At 40.7% G+C, this 21,208-nt stretch overlaps 1 protein-coding gene across 1 annotated transcript in view; it reads left to right on the plus strand.

The window, feature by feature from the left end:
- The first annotated feature begins 7,980 nt into the window (after positions 1–7,980).
- The window catches only part of LOC149450431 (uncharacterized), a 53,062-nt gene continuing 39,834 nt past the window's right edge, over positions 7,981–21,208 (plus strand). Inside the window, exons 1-3 of the mRNA XM_089691946.1 lie at positions 7,981–8,007; positions 9,736–9,925; positions 13,381–21,192. Coding sequence (XP_089548072.1) covers positions 7,981–8,007; positions 9,736–9,925; positions 13,381–21,192 — 8,029 coding nt within the window. The remainder of the gene's footprint in view (positions 8,008–9,735; positions 9,926–13,380; positions 21,193–21,208) is intronic.

Below are 21,208 nucleotides of genomic sequence, written 5' to 3' on the forward strand. Positions count from 1 at the left end.
TTGTTTGAGTATGGCACAGGAAGGGATACAGGAGGTTTTATTTATCTTGCATTACTATACTTTTTATTGCTGCTTAGGACATCCTTGTTGACTTTTGTTAGCGGTGCTTGTAGAACAGCAGATAGCTGGCGGGCAGGTTAGATCCAGGAAAGAATATCAATGAAGCTCGAAATGAGTTCATTTTCTGTAAGTAGCCGTAGTATGTTTAATCATCACCCTTGTTTGATCAGTCAAATATTTACTGCGCTTGAGTCAAAGTATCTGAGTTGCAAAACTCTTCTTGACTGAAGTAGCAGTATTTATGGAAACATGTTCACAGTATGCAAATACAGCATGTTGATGTACGCGAAGACAAAATGTTCACTTGCGGCTCGAGTAGTTTGCTTAGATTTAATGTAAATGGATGCATCTGCCTCCTTTTTGATTTTGTGTTATGTTTACTAGCTAAGCACAATGCAACATTTACTATATGGCCAAGAGTTTGTGGGCACCTGACCATCACACTGTTATGAGCTGATTGGACATCCTACTGGGAAACCATGGCAATCAGTCAGGAGTTGGGTAACCCTATGCAACTATAACAGCCCCCAGTTGGCTTTCCAAGAGATTTTAGAGGATTTTGTGCCTACTCAGCCAAAAGAGCATTTGTGATGGCAGGTGTTGATGTTAGGCAAAAAGAGTTGGGCTGCAGTAGGCAATCAAATATTCAAAGGTGTTCAATAGGGTTGAGGTCACTCTAGTTCCTCCACACCAAACTCATCAAGCCATGTTTTTATAGAACTGGCCTAGTACACAGGGGCACAGTCATTCTGGAATAGATAAAAGACCTTTACAAAAATGCTAGTACAATGTTGAAAGTCTATTATTGTCTTTGTATGCTGTAGCATTAACAGTACCCTGAACACCTGAGCTCAATCCTTTGGAGGGGTCCCAACATACGTTTGACCATATGGTGTAGGTGTGTTGGTCAGGTGTTCACAGACTTTTGGCCATGTAATGTAGGTATGATGTTTAGGTGTTCATGGACCTTGTAGTAGTGTGTTGTAAGAATGAAAGAAAACCTATTATAAGAAATATGTGAAAATGGCATTCCTATATTTTCCTTCTGAAAATGTTAGTTGGTGGTTGTCACGCTGATCCTCTTGTTTTAATACCCTGAATCACTAACCCAAAATGGCCACTATGCTGATTCTCTTGTTTTAATACCTTGACTCACTAACCCAAAATGGCCACCATGCTGATCCTCTTGTTTTAATACCCTGAATCACTAACCCAAAATGGCCACCATGCTTATCCTCTTGTTTTAATATCCTGACTCACTAACCCAAAATGGCCACCATGCTGATCCTCTTGTTTTAATACCCTGAATCACTAACCCAAAATGGCCACCATGCTGATCTTCTTGTTTTAATACCCTGAATCACTAACCCAAAATGGCCACCATGCTTATCCTCTTGTTTTAATACCCTGACTCACTAACCCAAAATGGCCACCATGCTGATCCTCTTGTTTTAGTACCCTGAATCACTAACCCAAAATGGCCACCATGCTTATCCTCTTGTTTTAATACTCTGAATCACTAACCCAAAATGGCCACCATGCTTATCCTCTTGTTTTAATACCCTGAATCACTAACCCAAAATGGCCATCATGGTGATCCTCTTGTTTTAATACCCTGAATCACTAACCCAAAATGGCCACCATGCTTATCCTCTTGTTTTAATACCCTGAATCACTAACCCAAAATGGCCATCATGCTGATCCTTTTACTTAGACGTCAGGGACTTAAACTAATAAAGCCCGTGGATCAATAGAACAGGCAAGAATGGCAGGAATAGAGATCCCCAGTGTTTCTTTTACATTAAGCTTATGTTAAAACAAATCTAAGCTTTAACCGAACCATGCAAAGTAACAGGTTTGCTTATTAAGAAGGGCCATTAGAGGGCAGATTACACCTTCCTCTCACTCCCTTTAAAATCGTGATGATGATCATTACTTCATGATGCCATTACTGAGTAATCACCAGTGGAATGGATGTTTTAGATCTTTAAATCTCCAACTGGATGGAGCCACTGTGATCGGACACTATGAATGATTAAAGTTAATATCTACAGTAAAATCATTTTTGAAATTGTACATTCATCTGTAGACTGACATGTGTGTTGCATACTGAGAACATGTTACTATATTAATTTGATAACTTTTTTTGTCTGGGCTAGAGATGTTCCTTATAGAAACCTTTAGCCCCTGTTCACACCTGTCTGTTTCATAGCTTGAAGATCAGAGCTCCAAAACCCTCAACAAGCCAAATCCTATGCCCTTTAATTGTCCCTGTTATTTATTTATTTCAGGTACTTATATAGCACTGTCAATTTTACACAGCACTTTACATATATATATTTTGTACATTCACATCAATCCCTAACCCTCAAGGGGTGTACAATCTAAGGTCCCTAACTCACATTCATACATACACATATTAGGGCCAATTCAGATAGGAGCCAATTAACCTACCAGCATGTCTTTGGAGTGTGGGGGGAAACCAGAGTACCCGGAGGAAACCCACAAGCCAAATCCTATGCCCTTTAATTGTCCCTGTTATTTATTTATAACAGGTTCTTATATAGCGCCATCAATTTACGCAGCACTTTACATATATATTGTACATTCACATCAGTCCCTAACCCTCAAGGGGTGTACAATCTAAGGTCCCTAACCCACATTCATACATACACATCCTAGGGCCAATTTAGATAGGAGCCAATTAACCTACCAGCATGTCTTTGGAGTGTGGGAGGAAACCAGAGTACCCAGAGGAAACCCACGCAGGCACAGGGAGAACATGCAAACTCCAGGTAGGTGGTGCCATGGTTGGGATTCAAACCAGCCACATTAGTACTGCCAGGTGGAAGTGCTAACCATTTAGCCACTGTGCTGCCCTCTTCACATTTAAACAGCCAGGTGCCTGTAGCTCAAAGCCTGAAACTTAAAAAAAGTTGCATTAACTTTTTTAAAGCAGAATGGAGCATTTTTGGCCCCACTGACTTCAATGTGAGTGCACGTAAAATTGTGCAAAAGTGAGTGTTATGAGTATTTTCCACCTACTCCCATAAAAAAAAGGCTATCAGGTCAAAAACGTGATTCTGCTCTAAAGAAGCTTCTGTATGGAAATTCACTCTTAATAATGTGTAAAAAAATGCCAAAACGTGATTCTGCTCCAAAGAAGCTTCTGTATGGAAATTCACTTTTAATAATGTGTAAAAAATTGCCAAAAGAGCCTCAAAATTGCCTGTATACGCTATGCTCAAATGTGAAAAAAAGGCTATGGGGTCGAAAACAGGATTCTGCTCCAAAGAAGCTTCTGTATGGAAATTCACTCTTAATAATGTGTAAAAAATTGCCAAAAGAGCCTCAAAATTGCCTGTATGCGTTACGCTCAAATGCGAATGGGGACTAGATGTTACATCTTCTGGAATTTAGATCCTAACTTGTATGCTTGTTAAACCTTCTAACTTTGCTGCTGAAATTGTTTTTCATCTCTGGTTTGGTGTCTAAATTGGTGTTGGAATTGTTGACATTTAGAGGTAAAGTATTTCAGAGTTTTACCGTAGACTCGTAAAAAAGGTTCTTTACAAAAGATGACACAATGATTTGTAAGGTCTCGCTATAGAGGAGCAGCAGGTGCAGCTAACCGCGGAGCACCTGCTGAGTGTGTAGACGGCCATTCATGCATTCCAGTCTCTTCAGGACTATTAGCTTCATTATGTTGCAAAATGATTTTGTTGTGTTCTATTAATTCTTCTTCAAAAAATATTACCTTAAAAAGAATGAGGAAATGTACATTTTAATCAGGTGTTCTGTTTTTCTGCTTATTAAAGAAGAATACAATTAAGAGATGTGTATGTAGGCAGTCATGCAATAGATTCAATGCAATAGATACATAGATAGTTATATTGAAAGAGATTTTCGAAAATATTTAAGACCATAAATTGCACTTAACATTGTTCAGCAGATAAAAAAGTTGTTGTTTTTTTAGACCGTGTATGTGGAGTTGGCTGGCAAAGCACCAGCGTTGATGTGAATGAGCCCTTAGAGTTTCTCTTTCAGAACTTTTAAATGTTTTTGAATGTGCCTTTATATATGTGTGTTATTACTTTTCGATATAGGTTTACATCATAAAAGAGTTTTACCTATGATTTAATTAGTTATGTATGTGGGATCCGAACTGGAAAAAAACACTTTATAAGACATTTTTGATTATATATCTTTTTCAGTATGCACTACATTGCAGCTATCTGAAGATAGATAGATAGATAGATAGATAGATAGATAGATAGATAGATAGATAGATAGAGAGAATACATATAGATAGATAGATAGATAGATAGATAGATAGATAGATAGAATACATATAGATAGATAGATAGATAGATAGATAGATAGATAGATAGATACAGATAGATAGATAGATAGATAGATAGATAGATAGATAGATAGATAGATAGATAGATAGATAGAATACAGATAGATAGATAGATAGATAGAATACAGATAGATAGATAGAATATAGATAGATAGATAGATAGATAGAATACATATAGATAGATACAGATAGATAGATAGATAGATAGAGAGATAGATAGAATACAGATAGATAGATAGATAGATAGATAGATAGATAGATAGAATACAGATAGATAGATAGAATACATATAGATAGATAGATAGATAGATAGATAGATAGATAGAATACATATAGATAGATAGATAGATAGATAGATAGATAGATAGAATGCAGATAGATAGATAGATCGATAGAATACATATAGATAGATAGATAGATAGATAGAATACATATAGATAGATAGATAGATAGATAGATAGATAGATAGAATACATATAGATAGATAGATAGATAGATAGATAGAATATAGATAGATAGATAGATAGATAGATAGATAGATAGATAGATAGAATACATACATATAGATAGATAGATAGATAGATAGATAGATAAAGATGTATTAGGGATTAATTTAGAATTAATTTGTCCCCTGCTATAGGCTCCAGGCAGCTATTTTGGGAAGGACAGCCTATCCTATTGGATATCAAAATCCTAAGAGAATTGGATAGCCATCTTGATAGAGAATACCATAAATAGATTCTGTGCCATTCTGTTTACCAGCAGTGTTGGAGTAAGATAAGGATAGAGCCTCCCCTTTTAAGCAGGTTGAAATTAGCTAGATAGGTTCTTTGGCTTTTGGCGAGATCTTTGGGTCTGACCCACTGTGGATATAAAAGAGGACAGTGGTCTGAGTCCAGAGTCTTTGGCCTTTGGTCTTTGGCTTGCCTTTTTTCCAGTTCCCCGGGGAGAGCTGAGAGCCTAGAGCTGAGCTACACCTAGGAGGAGTACAAGGATGTCACATTCTACTACCAAGATGTAAAGTTGTCAGAACTTGGGGTTCACCCCAAGACACCAGCTGCTGGAGAATGCCTCTGATGAACTCTGAAGTCCTTAAAAAGGGGTGCATTGCAAGTAACCAACACTATCACACACTTAGTCTAGAGCTTGGGCCACTGTCATAAGGGGTGTGAAGAGTTAACTTTTTAGGAGTCAACTTAATGCAACTTATACATGTGGTTGCCATGAGCAATGGAAGGTACAGTCAGCAAGCAGCCTGTAGGAAACGTGTACCCGTTATTGGTGGAATTGCCTCTAGCCACGAGGTCAATGTTGTCAGTACAACACCTTCCGTCTCCCTTAGAAACCGGAGTGGAACTGCATTGCAGAGGTCCCCATCCTGTAAAGAGGTACAATAGTTTAAGAGTTAAAGTCATTGCATGTTTGGAGCCTGCGCTATGTGCATGGTGGGGTTCCTCCATGGTGGTGGTGGGGGGGGGGGGGGGGCAGGAGAGCACAGTACAGGGCAGGCAGGAGGGCACGGTACTAGGCATCCAGGGTGGAGGCAGGATGGCACAATATAGGGGGCAGGAGGGCACAGTATGGGGAGAAGGAGGGCACAGTATAGGAGGCAGGAGGGCACAGTGCAGGGGGAAGGAGGGAACAGTACAGGGGGGGCATGAGGGAACAGTGTGGGGGGCAGAAGGGCACAGTAGTAGGTATCCATGAGGGCACATGATGGGGGGCAGGAAGGCACAGTATAGGGGGAAGGAGGGCACAGTATGGGGGGCAGGAGGGCACAGTACTAGACAGGCAGGAGGGCACAGTATAAGGGTCAGGAGGAAGCAGTATAGGGGGCAGGAGGGCACAGTATGGGATTCAGGAGGGCACAGTAATAGGCAGGCAGAAGGGCACAGAATGGGAGGGCACAGTACTAGTACAGCTCTACATTGTACACATCGTAGCTGTGTGGAATGGAATCAGATAGAAACTCTTAGTGCTGTGCTCAAGCTCTGTACTGTGGAGAGATGGGAGACTGCCAGCACAGCAGCAGGACTGGTGGAGGGCTTTTGGAGGGTTCAACTGAACTCTGGTGGGGTCCAGCTCACCCCCCAACAGCTCCCAAGATCTGGCCATGATCTTACCCTGGCTGCTGCTTGTGTGGGTGGGATGTGTGCTGCTCTGATCCCCGCTGTCCTCCTCTTCTATTCATCCCATGAGATTGGAGCAGTACACATCCCGCTCACACAAGCAGCAAATGCTCCGCTTTGGGGGGGGGGGTTCTTTCTTAACCCCTGTGAAGTGCCAGAGCAATGCTAAAGAATGCGAGGGGAAGGGAGAAACTTCAGGGGCTCCCCATGCACCTGGGGCCCCTAGGCAGTCCCCAGGTTGTCCTGTGCGCTAAGGTGGCCTGGAACAAAATTACTAATCGGGGTCATTTATGAACTTACCAATGTAAGTAGTATTATGGTCAGTGATCCTTATCTATGATTTATTGTCAATCCGCAAAGCCTTATGAACTGGATGAGGACATAGAGAGAGATGTCCCAGATAGATATTCCGTGACAATGTGCACTTCTCCGGTATTTTCCCAGTATTCTCTGTTTATGTCCTTTTCATGACATTTCGATATAAGTTATCTCTTATTCATCAAACAAAAACAAACACATAGGACAGAGAATTGCACAAGTTTAGATGGAGATTACAATAAAATGCGAGTTTATTACGACGGTAGCTAGAAAACAGACTTTTATCTTCTGTTTCTAATGCAGATCAGGGGCAAAAATAGAAAATAATATTTTTACTGCGCAGTTGATCTGGAATTCCTTTGTGTGCTACCTAGAGGGAAGATACAGGGAAGAGCAGTTACTAAAGCCACCAAGTCAAATATTCCAGCTGGTCATGAACCTACCTTGGCACTGGCCAGATCTGGCCTAGCAATGCCCACTTTTTGCTTCTGTTACTGGATTGAAATGTAAACATGAACGGAGTGTCACTAATTGACACTTGGCAGTAGGAGTGGCAAGGTCATTCTGTGCCTATGCCACCGCTGCTACCTAGTGTTGGGCAACAGCGTTGAAAGGCGCAGAATGATCTTGGCCTTCAGCCATTCATCATGATAATCCTGCGCTGGCACCACTACCTAGTAAATGACTCATTCAGGGCCAAGGGAGAACTGTAAACATGGACATAGTCACTAGGCAGTGATGGCAGCACATATGGGATTTTTAGAAGTACCTGAAGGGGGGTGGGGGTAGGGGGTGTAGAGGGGTGGTTGGGGCATTGCTAATTTTTGGATCAGCCACTTCCAAAGTTTCCAGGTATGATCTTTAACCATGTGTCTGTGAAATTGCATATACTAAACAATGTTGTCCACCACCTAGGTTCCTGCTCCCCATTTAATCAATCCCTTACCCCAATGTGGCCCTTCGTTGGTTCCATTTTAAGCTCTTTCTTTTTTAATACTCACCTTTTTCAGTTTCTTCAGGTTGGTCACGTGACACCACAGGGTCCTCTTCATCTTTGCTGCTTCCCTGGGATGAGTAGTCCTTACTGATGCAGAAAGCCAGACTAACGTGATGAAGTCAGCACCACTCTCTGCACTGGTACATTGTAAATGAAGGGCACCGCAGTGTTGCCCTGCAGGGGTGGGGTCAGGCTGAATTGACAGTAAAAACCTCAATCTTTCATGTTAGAAGCCTATTAACCTGGAAGAGCGAGAACATCATATGGCTAAGAGGGCCTGCAGGGTACACCACAAGATGCATCATATGCAGGGGCGGACTGACAACTTATGGGGCCCCCGGGCAATAGGGGATCATGGGGCCCCTGTGTCCTTGCTCACACTCAAACCACACCCAAAAAAAGCCTATGAATGGTACCAAGGGCATCTCATGGGGCCCCCTACTGACCCCAGACCCTCGGGCAGTGCCCGAGTTCCCAAATGGTCAGTCCGCCCCTGATCATATGTATGTGAAACTAGCTTCAGAGAAGCACACAGAGGAGGATAATCTGACTACCAAAAGCAATAGGTGGCACTGTGTGCTGTCAGATCTCAAAGTGATACTAAACATTCGTTTGTTATTCTTTAATTGTTGCATGTTAAGCAGGGTGGTAAGCCCCCAACTACTTAACGTGTATAGCATGCGTGCAAAGTATTTATCCCATCCCTGTTCATAGCCACCATCTCCGGGTCCCTCAGCGCAGTTTCAGTGAATTTCCTTATGGTTGAGCGTACATTCACCAAGGTTAAAGGTAACAGTTCAGCTGCACGCAGTTAAGTGGCTTGGAGGAGGTGGCGGTGGTGGTGGTGATGGGGTGTTACTTAGGGCATTAAAATGTGTGTGCTTACAGGCTCCAATAATGAAATTCAACACTGGATGCTTAACCTCCTTGGCGGTATTCCCGAGTGTAGCTCGGGGTAACATTTCAGTACCAAAAGCGGTAACCCCGAGCTACACTCGGGCTTACCCTGCGGCACTGCTCCGGCAAGTGTTCTTCACTTACCTTACCCTGCGCTCCCACGATGTGTCCCCTGCAGCGTCCCCGGCCATCTCCTTCGGCTGATGCCGGCATCCGGCTTCTGTGTCCTGTCCCTGTGACGTCGGGACGTACGGGCGCCGCCGCCGCCGCCGGCGGCGGGAAATTTAAAAATTTTAAAAAATGTCATTTTTTTTTTTTTACATTTTACATAGTAAAACATTGCTGTCTCAACCAATTTCACATACATATTGTCCCTAGTGCTTTGTCCTGCGCCCTGCCTGCATTTTGTCTGTTCTTTCTGCCTGGAAACTGAGAAATGTCCACGGCGTCCAAAAAGTGTCCCTTTAGGTCAAAAGCGGTTTAGATCAGCTAGAGAACAGCGATAGTAAATCAGAACCACTTGCAGAATTGAGTGATAATGATTCGTGGGGGAAATTTGTCATCAGACACTGAAAACGATTTTGCGACTGAGCTCAGCAATGTGCGAACTTGGCGCTCTATTTCACATTTCAGTGTTTTTGGTTTGATTATATTATTGAATTAAATTTTTTATTATTTTTATATTATTTTTATGATTATTTATTAAATTATAATTTATGATTTTGTGTTTCAAATTTTATCATACCCGGGATGCTTACTAGACTCTTGTTCGGACAGATTTCAGTGAGTTTTTCCTAAAAATTACAGCCTACAATAAAAAAAATACATATTTCCATGCAAAAAAATGGTACCGCTTTCAGCACCAAAAATCTGAAATAATCATACCGCCAGGGAGGTTAAAGTAGAATAATCTAAACCTAATCAACACTGAAGTACTATAACACTCTGAATCATATGTTTTGTACCTGTAGGGTAACCTTGAAGCAGAACTTCAGTCTGTCTCCTGGGTGGCTCCACCCCCCTTGGGCACCATCTTTATTGCACATGCACAGATGCATCCATGGGCTCTGCACAGCCTTCATGTCCAGGCAGAGCCACAACTGCAAATGTCCAGGGGGATTTCCATGCAAGTGCAGACAGGGGAGGTATTGGACTTCCATGGTAGCAGTCTTTGTGCGTGTGTGGGAAACCCTGCTCATGCCCAGATGGCCAGGGAAACCAGCTCATGCTCAGATGTGTCACAGGGCTCTCTCAAGAGTAGAGCCCTGTGGCACATCTGCTAGGCAAAAAAAGCAGCTTTGCAGCACAAAAAAGTACTTTATTCTTCCCTGGGCCCCCATCCCTCCAGGCCCCATAGAAGATACATTCTGTGCAATTGCTATAGTCACCTCTTTTGTGTACAGTCATTGTTCCACAAAGAAATGTTTGACCAGATATTGTGGGGATAGTTCTCTGCTATTTATACTTTATTCTTTTTTTCACCGCAGTTCAAAGCCTGTCTGTGTAGATTCCTGAATAATAAATGCTTTGTCACTGTTAGAGGATAAATGTATTCTACAGAGTGTCTTGTGCAAGAAACTGTCATTCAGAACTACCCGAGAATAAGAAGGAGGAATTAAATAACTGCTTCTTTGTCATCATGTACTCTTAACAAATGTCACATATAGATGCTGTATCTTGATGGAATGGTAATCTGAATCGGTCTTTTCTAAAATAGTATATTAAGATATTTTGAATAAGTATGGATAGCGAAGTTTACACTGCCCAGGGGCTGCTTAGTGGTCATTCTTCCAGTATACCTTGAAACACAGCTGTCTCTGGTACTAAAGTATATTTCTACTTTTGCAGCCAAATTAGGATAACACCTACATTAGACTTGTTACATGTTCCAATAACATAGGATAACTTAAATAAAAAAAATAGTTACTGGTTACCTTTTTTAGGTGCTTTTTACTTTGTTAAAAATTGTTATATGCTCTCCCTGCTTTGTAATGTTTAGGAGGGGAGGGGGACTAATGTTTAATATAATTAACCCTGTCTTAATTAAGTCTGAACCAGGGGCGGACTGAAACTCATGGGGCCCCCGGGCAATAGGGGATCATAGGGCCCCTGTGTCCTTGCCCACACTCAAAAAAGCCTATAAAAAAGGTACCAGGGGTATTTCATGGGGCCCCCTACTGACCCCGGGCCCTCGGGCAGTGCCCGAGTGCTCAAATGGTCAGTCCGCCCCTGGTCTGAACACTGTCTTTCCTAACAAAGGCTTACAAATTTATAAACGGCCCTCCTGCATTCATTATACAGTAGGTTAATGGGGCATAGCTCACTCTGTGTGGGCAAAAAGGTGTCCAGAAATTATTAGAATCACCCGTGAAAACCTCTTTAGAAATATCTAAAAGATAAGACGAAAAAAAAAATAATTTTATATATATATATATATATGTGTGTGTGTGTGTATATATATACCCACATGGAAGAAAAATATATTTGAAATATATTTTAAAAATATTCTTCCCAAATATATTGACAAATATTTGAAATGCTACAATTTTTCCATATAAAAATACATTTTTCAAATATACTCTATGTCTTTAAAAATACAAATCCACATTTTTGGAATGCATTTACAAATATATGTAAAAAATATATGTTAAAATGACTTTTTTATATGTTAAAAAAATCTGATATATCTGAATATATAAAAACACATTTCAACATGCAGTATATATATATATATATATATATATATATATATTTATTTATTGAAATATATTTTTAAATATATTGAATGTGGCCAAAATTGTAGCATTTCAAATATATGTCAATATATTTGGGAAGAATATTTAAAAAATATAGTTCAAATTTCAAATATATTTTTCTTCTATATATATATATATATATATATATATATATATATATATATATATATATATATATATTTTTTTTTTTTGTGCTATGTGAATGGGAACACGTAACAAACATAAAGTGGGCTATATATACAGTAGCCATAGAACATAATCACATTTTGTTGCATTGCAGCCTGAAATGAAGACAGACACGGTTTTTGTTTTATCCAGCTTATAACATCCAAGTGAAAGATATAACACCAAAATATCAGAAATCTTTTTTTAAAAATTCAAAAACAGAAACACTGAGTTGGAAAAAGCATCACCCCTTGTATCAGTATTTTGTTGAACAACCTTTTGCTTTAATTCCAGCCTTTAGTCTGTTGGGATATGTCTCTACTAACTTTGCACATCTAGACTTTCCAATATTAGCCCGCTCTTCTTTGCAGGACTGCTCAAGTTCAGTTAAATTTGATGGTGACTGCAGTCTTGAAGTCATTCCACAGCTTTTCAATGGGGATTAGGTCTGGGCTTTGACTAGGCCATGCAAGGACATTCACAGTTTTATCCTCCAAACACTGTGGTCTCATTTTTGCTGTGTGCTTTGAGTCATTGTCATGTTGGAAGGTAAACTTTTTTGCCATTGACAGATTTTTGGCTGAGGGCAGCAGATTTTCCTCGAAAATTTGACAGTATTTTGCCCCATCCATTTTTCCGTCTATCCTGAGAAGTGCTCCAGTCCCTGCTGCAGAGAACCCCCCATAACAGGATATTCCCACCTCCATACTTTTACTGCAGGAATAGTCTTATTTTGATTTCCGCCAGACATATTTTTTAGTGTTGAGGCCAACAATTAAAAATTTTGGTTTCATCTGACCAGAATATCTTTTACCATGTGGCCTCAGAATCTTCAAAGTGTGTTTTGGCAAAGCTCAGTCATGACTGCATGTGGCCTTTCTTGAGGAGTGGCTTTTTTTCTTGCAACCCTCCAATACACGCCACATTTGTGGAGTACTTGTGAAATTGCTGTCATGTGCACACAATGACCACTGTCATAAATTTCTGCAACTGTTGTAGAATTGCTGTAGGCCTCTTGGTAGCCTCTCTGACCAGTTTCCTTCTGACTCTTTCATCCAGTTTGGAGTGATGTCTTGATCCAGGGGGGGCCTGTGTTGTATCAAATACCTTCCACTTCTTAGTAACAGACTTCACTGTGTTTGTAGGCACTGATACAGGTACCTGTCCACAACTTTATCCCGAAGATCTTTTGACAGTGCCTTACCGCTCATAGTTAATTGTTTGCTTCAGTTCAGAACTACCAAGGACTGAAATTCTCCAGGAAAGCTCTTTTCATGCTGAGCTAATCAAAATGACAACAGCTGATCACAGTTGAAAGTAAAATGGCTTTGTGTGCCATTGAGAAGGTGATTAGCTACACCTGACTGAGTTTACAAGTTATTTTTAGGATGGGGTGATTTTTTTTTTCCAACTTAGTGATTTTGCGTTTTTATATTTTTTTCTGAAATGTTGATGCTATATCTTTTACTTGGATGTTTGCACTGAGTAAATACAGATGTATTAAACAAAAACTGTGCCTGTCTTCATTTTAGGCTACAAAGCAACAAAATGTGATTATCTTAAAGGGGGTGATTCTTTTCTATACCCACTGTATATTTGGCATGTAAGGATTTTATTAATGCAGAGTTGTACATGAATGTCTTCTGGATCTAAAAATGCATATTCAATTATAAACTTTGATGATTTGCATTATAGATATTTCGCTATCAACTACAGAGGACCCAACCAGCTCCATTGACACAACTACCTACAGTTACAGCACTATAAGTCAAAGTCTGAGTACAGAAGGTAGTATAATTACTACAGAACAGACAAGCAATTCATTAAGCAGCAGTTTAGCATCATCATTATCCAATACAGATGCCAATACTTCACCAAGCACAGAAACTAATTCTACACTGGGATCAACTACAGATACTGTAACTAATACCCAAAGCACGTCCTCAGAACAGTCCACCACTGTTGGTGGATCTACGGAAAGTACATCATCCAGTACTGAGAGCACTACCAGCCAACTTGGTACAACACAAACTATTAGTGCACAAACTACGAATTTACAGTCTAGCACAGATATTGTTAGTTCGTCACAATCTTTGACCCTTTCCTCCACGACAATCCAAGAAACATTAACAACAAGTGCTGATACTTCAACGTCTTCAAACGTTGATACCTCAGCTATCACTGGAAGTTTGTCAACAGCCTTCTCTACAGAGTCATCCACATTATCTTCATCAACAGAGGGTATCTCCACGTCTCAGACTCAAAGCTCTTCAGTAACCTCAGCTCCTATAGAATCCACATCATTTTCATCATCTGTAAGCGTTACCGACACATCCATCACAACAGCAGAAAGTACCACTCCACTGGTGACAACGTCATCTTCTGTTTCTACAGATACATCTACTGTAACAATGGAAAGCACGACTCAAGGTGTGACAACATTGTCTTCAGTTTCCACTGGAACAGTTCCAGAATCCCTAACAACAAGTGTAGATACTTTAACAACTTCTAATGCTGATACTTCAACTATCACTAGTAGTTTGTCAACAGCCTTCTCTACAGAGCAATCTACATTATCTTCATCAACAGAGGGTATCTCCACTTCTGACACTCAAAGTTCTTCAGTAACCTCAGCTTCTGTAGAATCCACATCATTTTCATCATCTGTAAGCATTACTGACACATCCATCACAACAGCAGAAAGTACCACTGCACTGGCGACAACATCATCTTCTGTTTCTACAGATACATCTACTGTAACAGTGGAGAGCACGACTCCAGGTGTGACAACATTGTCTTCCATTTCCACTGGAACAGTTCCAGAATCCCTAACAACAAGTGTAGATACTTTAACAACTTCAAATGCTGATACTTCAACTATCACTAGTAGTTTGTCAACTGCTTTCTCTACAGAGCAATCTACATTATCTTCATCAACAGAGGGTATCTCCACTTCTCAGACTCAAAGCTCTTCAGTAACTTCACCCCCTGTAGAATCCACATCATTTTCATCATCTGTAAGCGTTACCGAAACATCCATCACAACAGCAGAAAGTACCACTCCACTGGTGACAACATCATCTTCTGTTTCTACAGATACATCTACTGTAACAGTGGAGAGCACGACTCCAGGTGTGACAACATTGTCTTCAGTTTCCACTGCAACAGTTCAAGAATCCCTAACAACAAGTGCTGATACTTTAACAACTTCAAATGCTGATACTTCAACTATCACTAGTAGTTTGTCAACAGCCTTCTCTACAGAGTCATCTACATTATCTTCATCAACAGAGGGTATCTCCACTTCTCAGACTCAAAGCTCTTCAGTAACCTCAGCTCCTATAGAATCCACATCATTTTCCTCATCTGTAAGCATTACGGACACATCCATCACAACAGCAGAAAGTACCACTCCACTGGTGACAACATCATCTTCTGTTTCTACAGATACATCCACTGTAACAATGGAAAGCACGACTCAAGGTGTGACAACATTGTCTTCCATTTCCACTGGAACAGTTCCAGAATCCCTAACAACAAGTGCTGATACTTTAACAACTTCAAATGCTGATACTTCAACTATCACTAGTAGTTTGTCAACAGCCTTCTCTACAGAGTCATCTACATTATCTTCATCAACAGAGGGTATGTCCACTTCTCAGACTCAAAGCTCTTCCGTAACCTCGCCTCCTGTAGAATCCACATCTTTTTCATCATCTGTAAGCGTTACTGACACATCCATCACAACAGCAGAAAGTACCACTCCACTGGTGACAACATCCTCTTCTGTTTCTACAGATACATCTACTGTAACAATGGAGAGCACGACTCTAGGTGTGACAACATTGTCTTCAGTTTCAACTGGAACCATTCCAGAATCCCTAACAACAAGTGTAGATACTTTAACAACTTCAAATGCTGATACTTCAGCTATCACTGGAAGTTTGTCAACAGCCTTCTCCACAGAGTCATCTACATTATCTTCATCAACAGAGGGTATCTCCACTTCTCAGGCTCAAAGCTCTTCAGTAACCTCAGCTCCTGTAGAATCCACATCATTTTCATCATCTGTAAGCGTTACTGACACATCCATCACAACAGCAGAAAGTACCACTCCACTGGTGACAACATCATCTTCTGTTTCTACAGATACATCTACTGTAACAGTGGAGAGCACAACTCCAGGTGTGACAACATTGTCTTCAGTTTCCACTGCAACAGTTCCAGAATCCCTAACAACAAGTGCTGATACTTTAACAACTTCAAATGCTGATACTTCAATTATCACTAGTAGTTTGTCAACAGCCTTCTCTACAGAGTCATCTACATTATCTTCATCAACAGAGGGTATCTCCACTTCTCAGACTCAAAGCTCTTCAGTAACCTCAGCTCCTATAGAATCCACATCATTTTCATCATCTGTAAGCGTTACGGACACATCCATCACAACAGCAGAAAGTACCACTCCACTGGTGACAACATCATCTTCTATTTCTACAGATACATCTTCTGTAACAGTGGAGAGCACGACTCTAGGTGTGACAACATTGTCTTCAGTTTCCACTGGAACAGTTCCAGAGTCCCTAACAACAAGTGTAGATACTTTAACAACTTCAAATGCTGATACTTCAACTATCACTAGAAGTTTGTCAACAGCCTTCCTTACAGAGTCATCTACATTATCTTCATCAACAGAGGGTATCTCCACTTCTCAGACTCAAAGCTCTTCAGTAACCTCAGCTCCTGTAGAATCCACATCATTTTCATCATCTGTAAGCGTTACTGACACATCCATCACAACAGCAGAAAGTACCACTCCACTGGTGACAACATCATCTTCTATTTCTACAGATACATCTTCTGTAACAGTGGAGAGCACGACTCTAGGTGTGACAACATTGTCTTCAGTTTCAACTGGAACCATTCCAGAATCCCTAACAACAAGTGTAGATACTTTAACAACTTCAAATGCTGATACTTCAGCTATCACTGGAAGTTTGTCAACAGCCTTCTCCACAGAGTCATCTACATTATCTTCATCAACAGAGGGTATCTCCACTTCTCAGGCTCAAAGCTCTTCAGTAACCTCAGCTCCTGTAGAATCCACATCATTTTCATCATCTGTAAGCGTTACTGACACATCCATCACAACAGCAGAAAGTACCACTCCACTGGTGACAACATCATCTTCTGTTTCTACAGATACATCTACTGTAACAGTGGAGAGCACAACTCCAGGTGTGACAACATTGTCTTCAGTTTCCACTGCAACAGTTCCAGAATCCCTAACAACAAGTGCTGATACTTTAACAACTTCAAATGCTGATACTTCAACTATCACTAGTAGTTTGTCAACAGCCTTCTCTACAGAGTCATCTACATTATCTTCATCAACAGAGGGTATCTCCACTTCTCAGACTCAAAGCTCTTCAGTAACCTCAGCTCCTATAGAATCCACATCATTTTCATCATCTGTAAGCATTACGGACACATCCATCACAACAGCAGAAAGTACCACTCCACTGGTGACAACATCATCTTCTATTTCTACAGATACATCTTCTGTAACAGTGGAGAGCACGACTCTAGGTGTGACAACATTGTCTTCAGTTTCCACTGGAACAGTTCCAGAGTCCCTAACAACAAGTGTAGATACTTTAACAACTTCAAATGCTGATACTTCAACTATCACTAGTAGTTTGTCAACAGCCTTCCTTACAGAGTCATCTACATTATCTTCATCAACAGAGGGTATCTCCACTTCTCAGACTCAAAGCTCTTCAGTAACCTCAGCTCCTGTAGAATCCACATCATTTTCATCATCTGTAAGCGTTACTGACACATCCATCACAACAGCAGAAAGTACCACTCCACTGGTGACAACATCCTCTTCTGTTTCTACAGATACATCTACTGTAACAATGGAGAGCACGACTCTAGGTGTGACAACATTGTCTTCAGTTTCAACTGGAACCATTCCAGAATCCCTAACAACAAGTGTAGATACTTTAACAACTTCAAATGCTGATACTTCAGCTATCACTGGAAGTTTGTCAACAGCCTTCTCCACAGAGTCATCTACATTATCTTCATCAACAGAGGGTATCTCCACTTCTCAGGCTCAAAGCTCTTCAGTAACCTCAGCTCCTGTAGAATCCACATCATTTTCATCATCTGTAAGCGTTACTGACACATCCATCACAACAGCAGAAAGTACCACTCCACTGGTGACAACATCATCTTCTGTTTCTACAGATACATCTACTGTAACAGTGGAGAGCACAACTCCAGGCGTGACAACATTGTCTTCAGTTTCCACTGCAACAGTTCCAGAATCCCTAACAACAAGTGCTGACACTTTAACAACTTCAAATGCTGATACTTCAACTATCACTAGTAGTTTGTCAACAGCCTTCTCTACAGAGTCATCTACATTATCTTCATCAACAGAGGGTATCTCCACTTCTCAGACTCAAAGCTCTTCAGTAACCTCAGCTCCTATAGAATCCACATCATTTTCATCATCTGTAAGCGTTATGGACACATCCATCACAACAGCAGAAAGTACCACTCCACTGGTGACAACATCATCTTCTATTTCTACAGATACATCTTCTGTAACAGTGGAGAGCACGACTCTAGGTGTGACAACATTGTCTTCAGTTTCCACTGGAACAGTTCCAGAGTCCCTAACAACAAGTGTAGATACTTTAACAACTTCAAATGCTGATACTTCAACTATCACTAGTAGTTTGTCAACAGCCTTCCTTACAGAGTCATCTACATTATCTTCATCAACAGAGGGTATCTCCACTTCTCAGACTCAAAGCTCTTCAGTAACCTCAGCTCCTGTAGAATCCACATCATTTTCATCATCTGTAAGCGTTACGGACACATCCATCACAACAGCAGAAAGTACCACTCCACTGGTGACAACATCATCTTCTATTTCTACAGATACATCTTCTGTAACAGTGGAGAGCACGACTCCAGGCGTGACAACATTGTCTTCAGTTTCCACTGCAACAGTTCCAGAATCCCTAACAACAAGTGCTGACACTTTAACAACTTCAAATGCTGATACTTCAACTATCACTAGTAGTTTGTCAACAGCCTTCCTTACAGAGTCATCTACATTATCTTCATCAACAGAGGGTATCTCCACTTCTCAGACTCAAAGCTCTTCAGTAACCTCAGCTCCTGTAGAATCCACATCATTTTCATCATCTGTAAGCGTTACCGACACATCCATCACAACAGCAGAAAGTACCACTCCACTGGTGACAACATCATCTTCTGTTTCTACAGATACATCTACTGTAACAGTGGAGAGCACGACTCCAGGTGTGACAACATTGTCTTCAGTTTCCACTGGAACAGTTCCAGAATCCCTAACAACAAGTGCTGATACTTTAACAACTTCAAATGCTGATACTTCAACTATCACTAGTAGTTTGTCAACAGCCTTCTCTACAGAGTCATCTACATTATCTTCATCAACAGAGGGTATCTCCACTTCTCAGACTCAAAGCTCTTCAGTAACCTCAGCTCCTGTAGAATCCACATCATTTTCATCATCTGTAAGCATTACAGACACATCCATCACAACAGCAGAAAGTACCACTCCACTGGTGACAACATCATCTTCTGTTTCTACAGATACATCTACTGTAACAGTGGAGAGCACGACTCCAGGCGTGACAACATTGTCTTCAGTTTCCACTGCAACAGTTCCAGAATCCCTAACAACAAGTGTAGATACTTTAACAACTTCAAATGCTGATACTTCAACTATCACTAGCAGTTTGTCAACAGCCTTCTCTACAGAGTCATCTACATTATCTTCATCAACAGAGGGTATCTCCACTTCTCAGACTCAAAGCTCTTCAGTAACCTCAGCTCCTGTAGAATCCACATCATTTTCATCATCTGTAAGCGTTACTGACACATCCATCACAACAGCAGAAAGTACCACTCCACTGGTGACAACATCATCTTCTATTTCTACAGATACATCTTCTGTAACAGTGGAGAGCTCGACTCCAGGTGTGACAACATTGTCTTCAGTTTCCACTGCAACAGTTCCAGAATCCCTAACAACAAGTGCTGACACTTTAACAACTTCAAATGCTGATACTTCAACTATCACTAGTAGTTTGTCAACTGCCTTCTCTACGGAGTCATCTACATTATCTTCATCAACAGAGGGTATCTCCACTTCTGACACTCAAAGCTCTTCAGTAACCTCGCCTCCTGTAGAATCCACATCATTTTCATCATCTGTAAGCGTTACTGACACATCCATCACAACAGCAGAAAGTACCACTCCACTGGTGACAACTTCATCTTCAATTTCTACAGATACATCTTCTGTAACAGTGGAGAGCACGACTCTAGGTGTGACAACATTGTCTTCAGTTTCCACTGGAACAGTTCCAGAATCCCTAACAACAAGTGCTGACACTTTAACAACTTCAAATGCTGATACTTCAACTATCACTAGTAGTTTGTCAACAGCCTTCTCTACAGAGTCATCTACAATATCTTTATCAACAGAGGGTATCTCCACTTCTCAGAATCAAAGCTCTTCAGTAACCGCAGCTCCTATAGAATCCACATCATTTTCATCATCTGTAAGCGTTACCGACACATCCATCACAACAGCAGAAAGTACCACTCCACTGGTGACAACATCATCTTCTGTTTCTACAGATACATCTACTGTAACAATGGAGAGCACAACTCTAGGTGTGACAACATTGTCTTCAGTTTCCACTGCAACAGTTCCAGAATCCCTAACAACAAGTGCTGATACTTTAACAACTTCAAATGCTGATACTTCAACTATCACTAGTAGTTTGTCAACAGCCTTCTCTACAGAGTCATCTACATTATCTTCATCAACAGATGGTATCTCCACGTCTCAGACTCAAAGCTCTTCAGTAACCTCAGCTCCTGTAGAATCCACATCATTTTCATCATCTGTAAGCGTTACCGACACATCCATCACAACAGCAGAAAGTACCACTCCACTGGTGACAACTTCATCTTCTATTTCTACAGATATATCTACTGTAACAATGGAGAGCACAACTCTAGGTATGACAACATTGTCTTCAGTTTCCACTGGAACAGTTCCAGAGTCCCTAACAACAAGTGTAGATACTTTAACAACTTCAAATGCTGATACTTCAACTATCACTGGAAGTTTGTCAACAGCCTTCTCTATAGAGTCGTCTACATTATCTTCATCAACAGAGGGTATCTCCACTTCTCAGGCTCAAAGCTCTTCAGTAACCTCAGCTCCTGTAGAATCCACATCATTTTCATCATCTGTAAGCGTTACCGACACATCCATCACAACAGCAGAAAGTACCACTCCACTGGTGACAACATCATCTTCTGTTTCTACTGATACATCTACTGTAACAATGGAGAGCACAACTCTAGGTGTGACAACATTGTCTTCAGTTTCCACTGGAACAGTTCCAGAATCCCTAACAACAAGTGTAGATACTTTAAC

The sequence above is a fragment of the Staurois parvus genome, unplaced genomic scaffold, assembly GCF_062004578.1.
Source record: "Staurois parvus isolate SC_StPar_1 unplaced genomic scaffold, SC_StPar_1.0 ptg000574l, whole genome shotgun sequence".
NCBI classification, from domain to species: Eukaryota; Metazoa; Chordata; class Amphibia; order Anura; family Ranidae; genus Staurois; species Staurois parvus.